This window comes from Typopeltis vanoorti, chromosome 12 (genome assembly GCF_054136105.1).
Source record: "Typopeltis vanoorti isolate ZY-2024b chromosome 12, IOZ_Tvanoo_1.0, whole genome shotgun sequence".
Classification (NCBI taxonomy): domain Eukaryota; kingdom Metazoa; phylum Arthropoda; class Arachnida; order Uropygi; family Thelyphonidae; genus Typopeltis; species Typopeltis vanoorti.
Window position 1 is genome coordinate 80,717,267 of NC_143560.1, and position 14,820 is coordinate 80,732,086.

Sequence of the window (14,820 nt, forward strand, 5' to 3'; positions counted from 1 at the left end):
ATAGGTTTTTCAAGTATAACTATTGATTCTTCAACAGGGAAGTTCGCAAATAATGAAACAACATCTAAACTGGCTAATATATATAATGGGGAAATTTGAATGTTTGAAAGTTTATCTACAAAATGCTTTGAGTTTTTTAAATAATACTGTATGTCCTATATGAGGCTTGAGGAGGTTAGAGAAAAGATATGCTGGAGAGATTCTGCCATCAACTATTGGACATTAATTGATGTCTATCTTGTGAACTTTGGGCACACCATATAATCTTGAGGGGATCGAGTGTCTGAATTTCAGTTGTTTTTTAAGTCCTGTAAATTCAAAAGTACTGGAATTAGATCATTTGTTTTTAAGTGTGATGACCAAGTCAGATCATGGTCCATTTCTGAATATGTGGAAGAGACTGATAACATGAAGGTGATCTTGATGTCATAGTCTGCATTATTAAAAAGGACTATTAAATTCTCTTTATCTGCCTTTAGTATAATGATTTCATCATTGTTACATAACCTTCTTTCACTAAAGCTGTGAAATTGTTTTTTGGCATGTGACTAATAAAGCTGAAGCACTAAGTAATCTTGTGAATAATGCCTCTTCATGAGATGACAGAAATTTAGTAGCTTTTTTCAACACTGGTCATAATGTCTAGTTTTGGAATGTGTCTTGGAGTGATGGCATAATAAGTCTTTGTTCAAAACTGAACCTTCTGTATTAGTGAGATTATAATTTCAAAAATTTAATACAAATGAGACCTTCTTCGAATGTATGCTATCTATGACATTCCATGTATCTGGGGATATTGAATTAGCTAGAGTATAATCTAGATGACATACATTTTGCTAAGTTGAGAATAAGTCTGATCTAGTCTTTTGTATTTTGGCTCAAAAAAGAGCATAACTTGCACTTGTATATATCTTCCATGCTTTGGCAGAATGTATATTAAAAATGCAGGAATTAAAGAGTTGTATCTGCAATTTTTCAAGAAATTATGTCTGTTGAAAGGCAATACTTTCTTGCATTTAAATATTTCTAAGGAAACATACCTGTTTCTTCATCTCCTTGTCAAGACAATACATTATTGCTATTCACTATGAGTAGATTTGCTTAATTGATAATAACCAGTTTTTTAACTTGCGTGCAATTTTTTTTTTATTTATACTAGATGTACTTCCTCTACATGTTTTGCTGTCTATATGACTAACAGCAACATCAGGAGGTTATTAACATAAATAAAATAAACGGTAAAAAATTAAACATTTTCCAACAGCAGTTAATATCTATAGTTGAAAAGACTGGAATAATCATGATGATTATACTATCATTCCAGTCTTTGCATCTACACATATTCACTACTGCTGGAAAACGTTTCATTTTTTGCCAAGCTATAACAGATATGTAGGTCTGAGATTTATGTTCGCATAAAAAATAAGAAAATCATATTATAAATGATGAAAATAAATGAGACTAATTTTTTTGCCTCATTTATTTTCATGTTTATTTTTTTACATTTTTTACTGCATTCCTAAGATGTTTATTTTTTTTCATGATTCAGGAAATCTTACATCATATTAAAATCAAAAATTTGTAAACAGTAGTAATTATTCCATTTCAACAACTAAAAATTGCTAAATAAAAAATAAAGTGAAAGTTTGAGAAGAACCAAACTGCAAAATACACATTATCTGACCATAGAAGAAATGAGGATATATTAAAAACTGAAATAACATGTAAACTGATCAGTATTCAATATCCTAAACAAATATGGTCTATTCTTGCTATAGCAAATTACCACAATGTATTGAGAAAATCCACAGAGGCTTGATGCTATTTTAAAGGGCATTTACCATAAGCAAACTGTTCATTATAAACTATTCTTTGGTCCCTGCGAGATAGCCACAGTGAGAGTCAACATTTGGGTAGACTGCACCCAAAAAAATTTATGAAATTTTTATGAAAATGAAACTAAAACAGATCAAAAGATCAATCACCATAATCAAGCTGTGATGATGGTAATATCTGCTTCTTTAGGAACACAAACAATTCCACATGAAACATAGGATTTTATCAATATATTAAATATTTTGCAGTTACTATTTGTTATCTAGATAAGGTCTTAATATTTAAATATTATCACGAGATTTAAAATAGAGCTCACCACATGATGTACAGTCTCAGGAACACTGTCCTCTCCTTTTAAATCTACCCATGTAGGAAAACGCATTAGTTTTTCCTAAAGAATTGAAAGTCATTTTCTGAGTAAGATAATAAATGTATATACCTATTCATTTTTGCAGAAAATATATCAGTTGAAATATGTGTGTTTGTGTAATGCTCAATTTTCCTAAATTATATAAAAAATAAAATTTTCATCTTGCATTGGAATTTTGCATATATTAAGTTCTACATACTAGAAGAAAGCAAACTTTTAATATTTTATAGCAAATTTTTTAAAAATATACTTGGTTTCAGAAATTGAGACTGAAAATTCTAATTGACAGACAACTGGTTGGAGATTTGTATGAAAAATTCTAGATACAAGGATATCTTAATGATCTAAAATTTGACAAAATATTTGAAACATCAAATTCCTGATATAACCATTATTTATTTTATTTACTTATGATGTACAGATCTCAGGATAATACATACAAATTACATAAAACAGCATAAAAACAATTGTAAAAATCATATTAAAAGGGGTACACTAGGTTGAAATGATTAAATATCAAAATTATGAATCAGGAGTCAGAGCTTAATCCTTAAATCCTAGATCCACTCCAGGGATTCTGGGGTCAGTTTAAAAAAGTCCTCATTAGAACCTGAGAATGAGTAGATAGGGTATTCAAGGACAATGTGATTGATAGTTTGGATCCCTCTTCCGCATTCACAGTTTGGAATATCGGACCAGCTCCATTTATGCAAGAGATGCTTACATCTCCCATGTCCTGTTCTGATCCGATTTAAAGTGGTCCAGACATGTCTAGGGAGATTGAAGCCTTCCAGACAAGATGTCCGATTTGAAATGGGAATTTGAAGATTGGAGGTACGTTGAAACCAATACCCTCCCCATGATTCGCATAGGTTGAAGTTCTGGTCGTTTATCTGTATTGCACTCCTCCAGGCAGGGTGCCTGGATTTCAGTCTTTGTGAAGCATGGAAGGAAATGTCTTGGTGGATAGGCAAGGAACTGTTTCCAATTATTTTTGTCCATAATTTGCTTAAGGCTTGGGTCCTGCAGAGCGAGGGAGGGGCTATATTACTGAGAGTTGGGAGCCAGTAGCAGATCTTAAAGCTCCAGAGATTATTCTTATAATCTGATTCAGCTGGACATTGACTAAAGAAGCGTGCACACTGTTCAGCCACACAGGAGCACAATACTCTGCTGTAGAAGACATATACCATCAGAAGAGGATATGACAGTAGCGACGTAACTTTTTCATGTAGTACTCCTTTGACAATTTTCCTGAAAATCAATCTGTTACCTGTCCTGGTCATATAACACATTAGGTTCCAGAGTACTGCTATATAACAAATCACTACTTTTTTTTTTTTTTTAAACTTATGGTTGCGTGTAATGGTTTGATAACATTTTTAAATAGTCCCATATGTGTATAAATGATGAAAATAAAGCATTTATTTCTGTCAGATATGCAAATGAAAAGAAATTTAGAATAATTTTTAAAAACAAAAGTTATTTGGAATAGCTTGGCTTAAGGGAACATGTCAACTAGTTTGGCCATCAATCTACACCATTAAAAGTTCTTCCATTTTGGAAATAAGATTGTCACATTTACAGATAACAGATTGCAATTTTCACTTCACTAAGAAGTTTATCCTTGTTTTAAACAACTGTAACAACAGTAGTGTATATTTAGTCTGTAACCTATCTCGATGTTCGATATACCACCAGCACTAAATTTAATAATTGAAACTTAATAGTAACATCTACTTCTTTTCACAAGTTTATGACTCTTCTTTTCACTAGAAGCAAAAGCACCATCAAAAGGAATGCAACATCAAAAACCTGAGAAAGGCAAAAGATGCCTCCAAATGATGAAATATGGAGCTACGAAAGTTATACAGTAGCTGCAATGAATAGTTCCAAAGGTCTGGTTAAAGGGGCTGAATTCCAGATATTGGAGTCAAGAGCTCTCATAGTATGCATCTATAATAAGGGAAATAAAGCTGAATGTGAGAAATATCCCTGTAATTCTTAAAATGTTATTACTTCAATTAATAAATTTATTAATAAATAAATATATTAATTTTAATATTTCTTTTTTTTATCAATATTTTCTATGCTGAAGCACCAGAAACATCTCATGTGCTACAAAAATTCTTCTGCAACACCTGGGCAGAGCAGTCATTGTAATAATAAATGTAGAGAATGTCTGAAGACTTACATTCAAGTATGCTGCCCAAATCCAACATCTTTAGTGAGTCAATTCAAATTCATGCATATCTAAATCTGCACTTAGAATGCTGTCCTGCTTTGCATGCTTTAACAATTGTATGTACGTAGGCTGTTCAATAAGTAATAAGACTATATTTATACAGAAAACAGATTACCTTTAATCGTCATCATTTACATGGTCTTTTTCGAAGTAACTACTGTGAGACGCGATGCATTTGTCCCAACGTTGCGTCCACTTCTTAAACACATGTGAGAATCCGTTTTTTTAGAGTTATTTCAAAACTGCCTCTGCAGCTTTTACACATACTTTGTTGCTTTCGAAATGGCGGCCTTCTTAGTGGTTTCTTGAGCTGAGGAAACAGCCAGAAATCGCACGGTGTGAGATCAGGACTGTATGGAGGATGTGGTAGGATATTTGTGTTTGTTCTTCTGCAAAACGTCCACTACACAATCAGCAATATGTGGCCTTGCATTATCATGGTACAATAAGCCATTCTTCAGCAATGGACGCTTCCTTTTGACGTGCCTGATGATAATCGCTGCTGTGTTAATCATTGTCTCTGTGATGGACGTTGAAGGTCTTCCCTCACATTCAAGATCTTCCACATTTTGCCTTCCTTCCTTAAAAGTTTTATGCCAGCGAAAAACACTTGCCCTCGACATTGCTTCATTGTGGAAAGCTTCACGTATCATGTTAAAGCGTCGTAAAAGTGTCCGATGCCGATATTTGCAATTGCATAATGCTGTTCCAAGGATGCTTCCATTTCGAAGACTGGTCACACCTCGTAGGCCCGCCGATGAGCACTTGCCTTTGGTCACATGACACTATCACATCAGCCCGTATACGCCATCTATCAACCTCTTTTGTTAATACAGCAACATTTCTTTATTCCACAGAAATTAATATTGTGATGAGTGGTTTCGCCACAGTAAAATTAGTCTTATTACTTATTGAACAGCCCACGTACAATGGCTGACTTGGGTGGTTATTTAAATTTTCATGTTACTAATAGGAAATAGAAAGCATCTTATGATAATAATCAACTAAAACATATTTAATTCTTAAGCCAATCTTTTCCCCTGGTCAAATAAGGCATCTTGGTAGCCAATAATATAACATACATGTTCACAGAGAGGGGCATAAAGCAAAGGCAAACGACAGACCAAGCATCCAACAGCCCTAATCAAACCTCTCTACATGCACAAGTTATTTTGAATGTTTGGCTAAAAGATCTTATAAGTCAAATTTTTGGCAGTTTGAAGAAGCCATGTTTTCAGTTGGGAAAATGATGTAGGACAATGGTGTATTTCAAAAATCATCTATTAGATTTAAATCTGCACCTGTATATTACTGAAGTTCCCTCCCCACATATACTAAATCTAGGTGTAGATTCAAATCATACTGTTTCAGAATCTATAGTTCTTTGACACTAAGGCAACTTAACAAATACAGCTGTCACAAACTATCAAAAATCCTAAACAATAACTATTAGATCAGCTCAATTCAAGACCACCTTACTGATCTACAAAATACTTTAGTCTATCATCATTTTCCTGTAGCAACTGAAGATTTCCATGAATCTCCAATAAAACTCTAAACTGAAATTTTTAGTGTTTCATTTAAAAGGCTGCCAAAAGTTAAAGCAATGCAAATTGATTTAACTTTTGGCATTACTCAAGTTAGATCAAATACTGTAATTAAGATAACATGAAAAATCAAAGTAAGGCTTACAGCTAGTTTCTTCACTTCAAATGAGTGTAAAGTTGCAGAGCATACCACCATCTATTTCAAATAAAAATAATGAAATTAAAATTAGTAAATAGTAATTGTAAAATTATTACTTAAGTACATTGTTGGATGTACAACAAAAAGTTATGAAAAGTGAAATGTTACAAAATCGTATATTCCCAACCTACTGGAGTAACTATGCATTTAGATAAAAGTTATAGGTTTCTCTGGTTGCAAATATGTTCTACAAAATCCTGGTAGATCACATCATGAGAACTTATATTAAACTTTAAACATGTCAATACTTGACTAGTTTTATGTGTAGTTTATGAAGATTCATAAACCAGAACCACCTTTGAGATGAACCATGGATGCTACAGATTCATCTACCACCACATATTCCCTCCTGGTGGCACTGTACATAGGTATGCAGGAAGGTATGTCTGGACAATACAAAGCAGGAAGCATTGTATTGTCCAGACAGTTCAGATAGAGGTCCAATGCCCAAACCAGGAAAAACATGACCAAACCATCACACTGCCACCTCTGAATTTCATAGTTGGGATTGTGCATTCTGATAAGAGACATTCACTAGGCACCCATCCATCTGCTCAGTACAGGATGCAGCATGATTCATAACACAGCTTTCTTGTGTTACGACTTAAATGTTGGGAAAAACTCAAGATAAAAGTTTAATAGAGTGAAACAGCACTAGGAAATTATTAAAAATAGTATTTAATGCTTCGAATATTTTATGTTTTGTTTTTTTTAAGCTTTCTGATGATATCCATGTAACTGAGATGAAATACTGGAAGCATTAAATACTATTTTTAATAGTTTCCTAGTGCTGTTTCATTCCATTAAACTTTTACCATGAACATAGCTTTCTAAGCTTCCATGTCCTGCTGTACATGCTCTTTGGTACATTGAATGTTGATCTGGGATAGTCTAATTTGTAAACAATTTGCTGAATAGGCCTGGCATCCTATCACAACGGCTCTTTCAAACTCTGTCAGTTCCCTTTTTGCAGCCATTTCAGAGATACAGTTCTGAGTTGGGAGCATCATAGTCCTCCAATTTAAACTTGACTACAAACATGTAACTCATTACATGGCATGATGCACTTTACCAATAGGGGTGTCTGCTGCCTTCTTTCCAAGCAGTGTTCTTTCTTATTTAATAACAAAAAACGCAACACCGGCAGATTCCTCTGGGCTTCTTCTCACCATGAACATTTTCAGAAAGTAGAAAAAATCCAAACTCTTAGGGACAGTGTGTAAATCTCCAGCAACATACAGAAAATAAATAAACACAAACAGTACGTAAGCTGCCAAAATGCACAAACAGAATGTGCTACTGCAACCAGTTGTGGATGGCAGTAATTTTACAAATTAGTCAAAGGGCTTTATAGAATACTGGAAACACCACTTGACAAAAGCCAAAACTGACCATTATGTCAGACTGGCATAATGGTCAGTTTTAACGTATCCTTCTTGTTCAATGCATTCCACTTAGACATTTTTGACCTAATACAAGCTGAATTTCTTTCCAAGAGCTTTGTTTTGGTTCACCATGAATTGGCTATTTGGTAAGAGAAATTATATAAACAAATGAAACATACAGTCACTGGCTCTCTGCTTTTCCTTCCCACACCAGTTAACATCTTTATGGAGATGTTGATGTTTGAAGCAAAAGCTCTAAACTCCACCTGCTGAGCCCTACAGGTTTTTGTGAGTTCTCAATTTGGCCATCACATGACCCACACTGAATGCCTTTAAGACATTCGAAGAACTAACACCCTAGAATCTAATTTAATTCCTGGATACTTTGATTACACAATATGGCATATTCTTGGCATTTGCTATCCACAAAATCCCACAACACAGATACCCTCTTCCCATAGTCACCCAGTGTTCTCAACAGTATGAGATCATAAAAACTTTAGTGATAGCTCAAGAATTATTTGCTCTGTTGATTTATTTATTTATGGTTATGCTACATGAAACTGGTAAGTAAAAGGTACAATCACAATTTCCAGAAACAAATGATAAAAATCTTAACATATAAAAGTTCATTACATAAAAGGCACAACCTGCTTTCTAAGTCTTTCCTTTTTTTTTTTTTTAAAAATAAAGCAAAAGTAACTTGTCATAATCAAGCCAGGGACAATTATTGTCCTGCTGCAACAAGTATGATGTTAAAAAGTTGTTTCTATACTATATTTGTATATGATTTATGCTTAATTCACTGTTTACTTAAATCTATCCTTTCTTACCTAAATCTTATACAATCTAAACCTTTCTTATCACATTAAATCTAAATCCTACCAGCTGCTCTATTGTTTTCTCTTTACCTTTTGTGATTTATTCTCTTTATTCACTTACTTTAATCTTATTCTTATATCTAGGATTGTTTCCTCTTCGGATACTGGCGAATTTATATTTTGCTGCGCCAGCCAGTAACCTATAGTAGAAAAGATCCTTACTCAAGGAGACAATACTAGATTCTTAGCTTTCTTACACAATATCTTATTTAAACTGCCGTATAGATTCAGATTATTGCAGTCGTGACCTAAATCTATTATTATATTCACTCTCTAAATCCTTCCCGCCAAAATAGGTTCTAATTTTATAAGCGGTAATTTGGAATCATAATCAGGCATGACTCAGGTTCAGGAAAATATGACATGTTTATTGGAATATCTAATACACAATACAAAATTCATACACTCAATTATGCTCAATACTAAATAAAACTCGAACTAAGAGATTAACACATTCTAAACTAATTAAATCTTATAAGGCATGCTAAACACAGTAACTGCACATTGGGATATATATAGCAAATGATATGAAGTTAAGCTAAATTGCTTTCAATAGTATTACTTGTAAGAGAAAACTAACAAACATTCTAATGTTACTGAGATACTACATTCTACTATTCTTATCACATTAAGTTAATCCTAACACATACAAAATTACAAAAGATTTCTTCCAAACAATTCTTCTTACTCTCAAAGGAGGTTAACTTTCTAAATAGAGACTGTCCACAGAGTTCTTTAGAATACAGTTCTTAATTTCATATTTGTAAACAATCTTCTCTCTTCTAATGAACTTTCACACAAAATTAGAGTAATTGCACCTTACCGAGTTTTTTCCGCGTCGTTCTGCACCACATGTATGTCTGGATACTTCTCATCTATTGGCTGTCCATACGGCAACGTAAGGGTTATGCTATCTTTATTCCTTCTGCCGAAAACAGACTCAAATCTTTGCGTTTCAAGAACAACTCGATGGGACTTTTCAGCGACGGCTTGATTCTGCTAGGACTGGAAATTTTACCTTCAGCTTTGCATAGAATCCTACTTCATTTTAAGAACGCTCGCAGTCCAACATCTTATCACAGACTTCACCCCCACGCGAAACTGCCCACTAACTTCCGAACCACCAAAACAGGGAAACGATATGACAAGAGAGAGAGAGAGAGAGAGAATCTTCCAATACGGGCTCAACCCCTTATATTCTTCTCTAGAGCACCCTCTTTTCTGTCCCCTTTATGCACATGGCCCTTATCTTTTCACCCCTTTGGGTTCATCCTTCACTTTTACGACGCTATTATACTTGGATTCACAGAATACATGGCAACGTAATTTTCCGAGTAAGCTATAGCCGCTAGCTCTATGCCTTCCAGGAATTATTACTTAGCAACTTTTTAGATGACTCACAGTAAATTTTACATAGCATAAGTGAGGCTTAAATTTAAATCAGATTATCTCTCTTTTTAGACATACTTAAAAATGAAATCTTAATATAATCACCACAGCTTAAATGTAAGGTACTTAAAATAAAGAATACAAATTTTACATAAAGTGAAGAAGTTTCACTTTTAATTACAACTGATGTGCAGGTATTTCTCTTTGCAAGCAAGTTTTATATGTTATGTTCTAAATGAATGATTTCTTTCCAAGATTCCTTCATTTAGGATCTAACAATGACAAGGCTGCATGTTCTCACAACACTTCACAACATAAATGTAGCTGTATCCAAGGTTTAATCATCATCATCTTCCAACAGGAGTTCTGCTGATACTATGACGAGGACTATGAGAATAACGTCTTCGTGGTGAAACGGGACCATGATCTTCTGTTTCCTCCATAACCACCGCCACCGCCACACGAACTACAGGTCAAGGTCCAGGCTGGAAAGCCAATTCAAGGCCTCATCCGTCACCTTGTGGATGTCCTGTAGGCCACCACCATGAAATTGGCGCCTTGGGGAGCGTACAAAATATGAGTAATTGTCTGAGCCACGGGAGAACAATCACAATAAGAGTGATCTGACAGACCCCTTTATGTAGAAGGTAGCCACATAATTGTCTGAGCCACGGGAGAACAATCACAATAAGAGTGATCTGACAGACCCCTTTATGTAGAAGGTAGCCACATCTGCCCTAATTAGTTCTGATCCTGTTTATTGAAGACCAAATCTTCCTAGGAAGATCAAAACCAGGCTGCGGAGCACGGGGATCTTCTACCAGGAAGAGAGGCTTTCTAGATTTGAGGCGAAGAGTAGGTGGGTTTATGAGAGTCTGGTGTAGGGGCAGGAGTTGGTTGCTCATTGCTTTATTAAATTCCTTAATCGAAGCTTGTCTTCTCCGTATGTGTGGTGGAGCAATGTTAGATAGAACAGTCAGCCAGGAGAGAGGGGTGCTTCTCACTGTCCTACTAATTGTGCGCATGGCAGAGTTTAGCTGGGTGTCTATAATGTTAGTGTGTGTACTTCTTTCCCAGACAGGGGCACAATATTCTGCTGCAGAGAATGCAAGGGCTAGAGAGCCCTGAGGAAGACCATTGTGAAGGAATCTGGGCCTGCTCTTTTTTTTTCAACCAATATGGACCCAGATCTTTCTGTTGGAGAGAATAGATTCAAAAAGTTGTAAAGTTTTTTTATACTTTATAATATTTCCTAGTTTTAGGAGGAGACAGTGTCATAAGCAGATGTTAGATCAATGAAAGTGGCTCCAGATTTAAGTTTCTTCTAGAAGCCTGCTTCAATTTGAGTTGTCAGGGCCAGGACCTGGTCACAGCAACTTCTTCCTGGCCTGAAGCCAGCTTGTTCAGTTGGGAGTGCTCTTTCGATGAGTGGCGAAATTCTTTTAAGGAGAATTCTTTCAAAGAGCTTAAATTTGGTGCAAAGCAAGGAGATAGGTCATAGGTTTTTAACATCATTCGAATCTTTCCCTGGTTTGGGCACGGCAATTATTTTGGCTTCCTGCCACAGCTTTGGTAGTTTACTAGTCATGATGATTTCTGAGAAAAGGGCAGCCAGCCATGTTTGGCCATGTTGACCAAGATGTTTTAGGAACTCAGGGAGTATACCATCCACTCCTGCAGCTTTGCAATTCTTGGTAAGTTTTAAGGCTATTTGTACCTCTTCCCGAGATACTGGGTGTGCGAGTTCAGGAAGCGGGTTCCGTCTTCAGGATTTGTCTGACGGAAGCTTGTACAGCAATTTTCCTGGTAGAGCTGGGATGAATCTTGGGGGTTTTAAATAAATGGTTAGCCATTTGATCAAGAGTTATCTCTTTTGTTTTGTGTGTCGTTGGCCCAGCTCCACCTAATTTTCTCAGAAGTGACCAGCTTCTCTGACTAGATGTGACGAAATCAAGTTCATTGATGGTTGAGATCCGTCTTTCCTTTCTGTTTTTATCCAGGGTTGATATGAGCTCCTTAGTTTCCTATGACCTATGACAAATCTTCAGTTTCCTCATATTTGGCTAGGAGGTCCTCACTTTCTCTACTCCAACATGGGATATATCATTTTCTGTAGCCTCTAAGGATAGAGGCTTTTGCTGCAGATTTGAGTAGTTTAACAAATCTAGGATAGCAATTAGGAGTGGGTGGAATTGCTCTAATGGTTTGCTCGATTTGTTTCTGAAATGCAGTCCAGTTGGACCTGCGGAGATTCCATCTAACGATTGGTGTTCTGCTGATGACTGGGATTGATGTTCCTATCTCTATTAATGTAGGACGATGTTGACTATTAGGGAATTTGTTAAGGATGGTTCTGGTTGATGGAAGAGGGTGGTCTTCGGAGTCTTTAGTGACTATGCACAGATCTAGGGTGTAGGTTCTGTTCCATCTGGCTGAGTAAAGAATGCCATCCTGCTTGGCATCATAATTCAAATACAAGTTATATGTTAGCTTGATTATTACCATCCCGGTTGTTAGAGGAATAGCCCCACATGGTGTGATGGGAATGGAAGTCACCAACATAGATAGTAGGGTGAGGAGGAGGTCAGTCCATCTGATCAGGTAAGGATTGTGATGGAGGTTTGTAGACATTGTAGATGGTGATATTTTGAACTTTAATACCTATGGAGTATTCTGTATCAGGAACACTTTGGGTTATATCCTTGAGACCAGGTCGGATATAGGTTGCTAGGCCATGCTTGAGGTGGCAGTTATAAGACATGAGAATGAGTCCTGGGATCTTTAGTCTATTGGGTTTCCTGGAGAATCAAGATGTCAATTGCTTTATCTTTGGCTATTTTGCTGATGACTTCAGCTTTGGATTTAGATAACCCTTCTATGTTTAGGGAACATATCTTGAGGTAGTGTTGATTAGGGGACTAACATATTTTTCGAAGCTTGCCCTCCACCTAAACAAGCAATGCGATCTTTGTTATTCCGGGCAATGATTGAGCAGGGTGGGATTGAGACAGCCTTCCCGTGATCAATATGTCTGGAGTAATTACTCTTAAAGACTGTTAAACAAAACAAGCAGTCACAGAACAGTAGTAGAAAATTTTCAAGAGGAATGCAAACAGGAGTACATATCAATACGTGGGATAGAAAAAAGCCATCAAAAACTTGAAATGTAGAAAGGCAGATGGAGTAGATTATATTCAACTACATATGCTCAAAATATGAAGGTATAAGAATTCTGCAGGGATTACACTGCATAATTCAGAGGACCTGGTCAGAAGGTCGAATTACAGATGATTGGAGTAGTGCTCTCATAGTTTCCATCTATAAAGGTGAATGTGAGAATTACAGAAGAATTTTTCTACTACGTGTTCCAGGTAAGATTTACGCAGGCATTCTTGAAAAGAGGCCAAGAAAAACTGTGGAAGAGAAACCTGGAGAACAACAACCTGGGTTCAAGCCAAACAGAGGCTGTCAAGATCAGAATTTCCCTTTACAACAAATAGTTGAGAAATCATGGGAATACAACAAAAATCTGTAATCAACTTTTGTGGATCTGGAAAAGGCATATGACAAAGTGTCAAGAGAAAAGCTTTTCTCTTACAATTATATGTGGTAAATTACAATTATCTATTATTATATGGGGTAAATGGAACATTATACAAAGCAATACATAGTCTATATTTAAGTTGTAAGTCAGAACTGAAGGAAATACAGGATAATAATCTAATATAAAATCAGATGTGAAAAAAAAAAAAGATGTATGCTATCGCCATTCGTATTCATCATTTATATGGATTGCATTATTAAAGAAAGTAGCATTAAACCTGATATTAGAATCTGAGATACTGAACATAGCTTTTTGCTCTATGTGGATGATGTACTCCTACATACTTCCAGTGCAAGTCTCCCAGATTCTCTAAATTAAATAACTGTAACAAATTTTGCATGAAAATCAGCAATAAAAAGACCAAAATAATGAAAATAGGAAAGAACATAGAAAACTCCAGGTGCATTCTCAATTCAGAACATACACATTGATACTTATTCCATATACATTTGTATGGAAAGAGAGAGAAATTAGCCAAAATGTTAAAATAGTAGTATATAAGAGTGTGTGTGTGTTCAAACTAGTTTTAAATTATGAATCTGAAAGTTGGATTACAATTAAAGCTCTTGATCAAAGGCTATAGAACACAGATATGAGAGTTCTGTGAAAAGTTAGGCCCTGAAACAGATGGCATCAATGGCAGAATTAACCATATTGAAAATGTAGAAATTAGGAGGGAAATTGACATTCTTCGCATTTAAGAACGTGTGAGTAGGTGGTACAGTCACTGAAACAGAATGAGAGGAAAGGTTAGGAAAACAGGTGTTCGATGCCGAGATGGCATCAAACAGCTGTACTCTAACTGAACTTGAAAAAAGACCCAGAGGAAGACCAAGGTCTAGGTATATTGATTCAGTCAGAATTGTCTTAGAAGAATGAAATGCCAACAATATTGAGGTGCTAACAAGTAACAGATTAATATTGAGGAAAATTGTTGACAGGTGATTAATAATCATGTGGTGCTGTCATAGAAGCTTGAACATCCTATTGAGGGTACATATCAAGAAATAGATGATGATATGAAGTTTTATTTCTCATTTAAATACTTAATTACAGGCTCAAATATTACAATGTTTTTTCTAAGTCATGAGTTACGACAATAATTTTTCTTTATTAGATGGGAGAATCATTCATGAAAACAATGAGTTTAATATGAACTCTTTTCTGAACAAAGGTTTTCAAAACTGACCAAAAATCTTGTTCAAATATTCCTCTTAGAAAATTTATAATTCATAAATTTAGAAATAAACAGTTTGAAAACTATTCCTTTGCAATAGTACTCTAAAACTTTTAACAATCTCATAACAAAATGAAGCCTATTAAGGACTTCTTTTCTTTTACCATACTTGATGAACTCTGTGTTG

General features: G+C 35.3%; 1 protein-coding gene across 1 annotated transcript in view; it reads right to left on the reverse strand.

Annotated features, from left to right (window-relative positions):
- The window catches only part of Ddx1 (ATP-dependent RNA helicase Ddx1), a 336,696-nt gene that overhangs the window by 92,329 nt on the left and 229,547 nt on the right, over positions 1-14,820 (reverse strand). Inside the window, exons 20-21 of the mRNA XM_090401751.1 lie at positions 6,144-6,194; positions 2,153-2,227 (exon numbers count right to left, since the gene is read on the reverse strand). Of these exons, the coding sequence (XP_090257877.1) occupies positions 2,153-2,227; positions 6,144-6,194 (126 nt within the window). The remainder of the gene's footprint in view (positions 1-2,152; positions 2,228-6,143; positions 6,195-14,820) is intronic.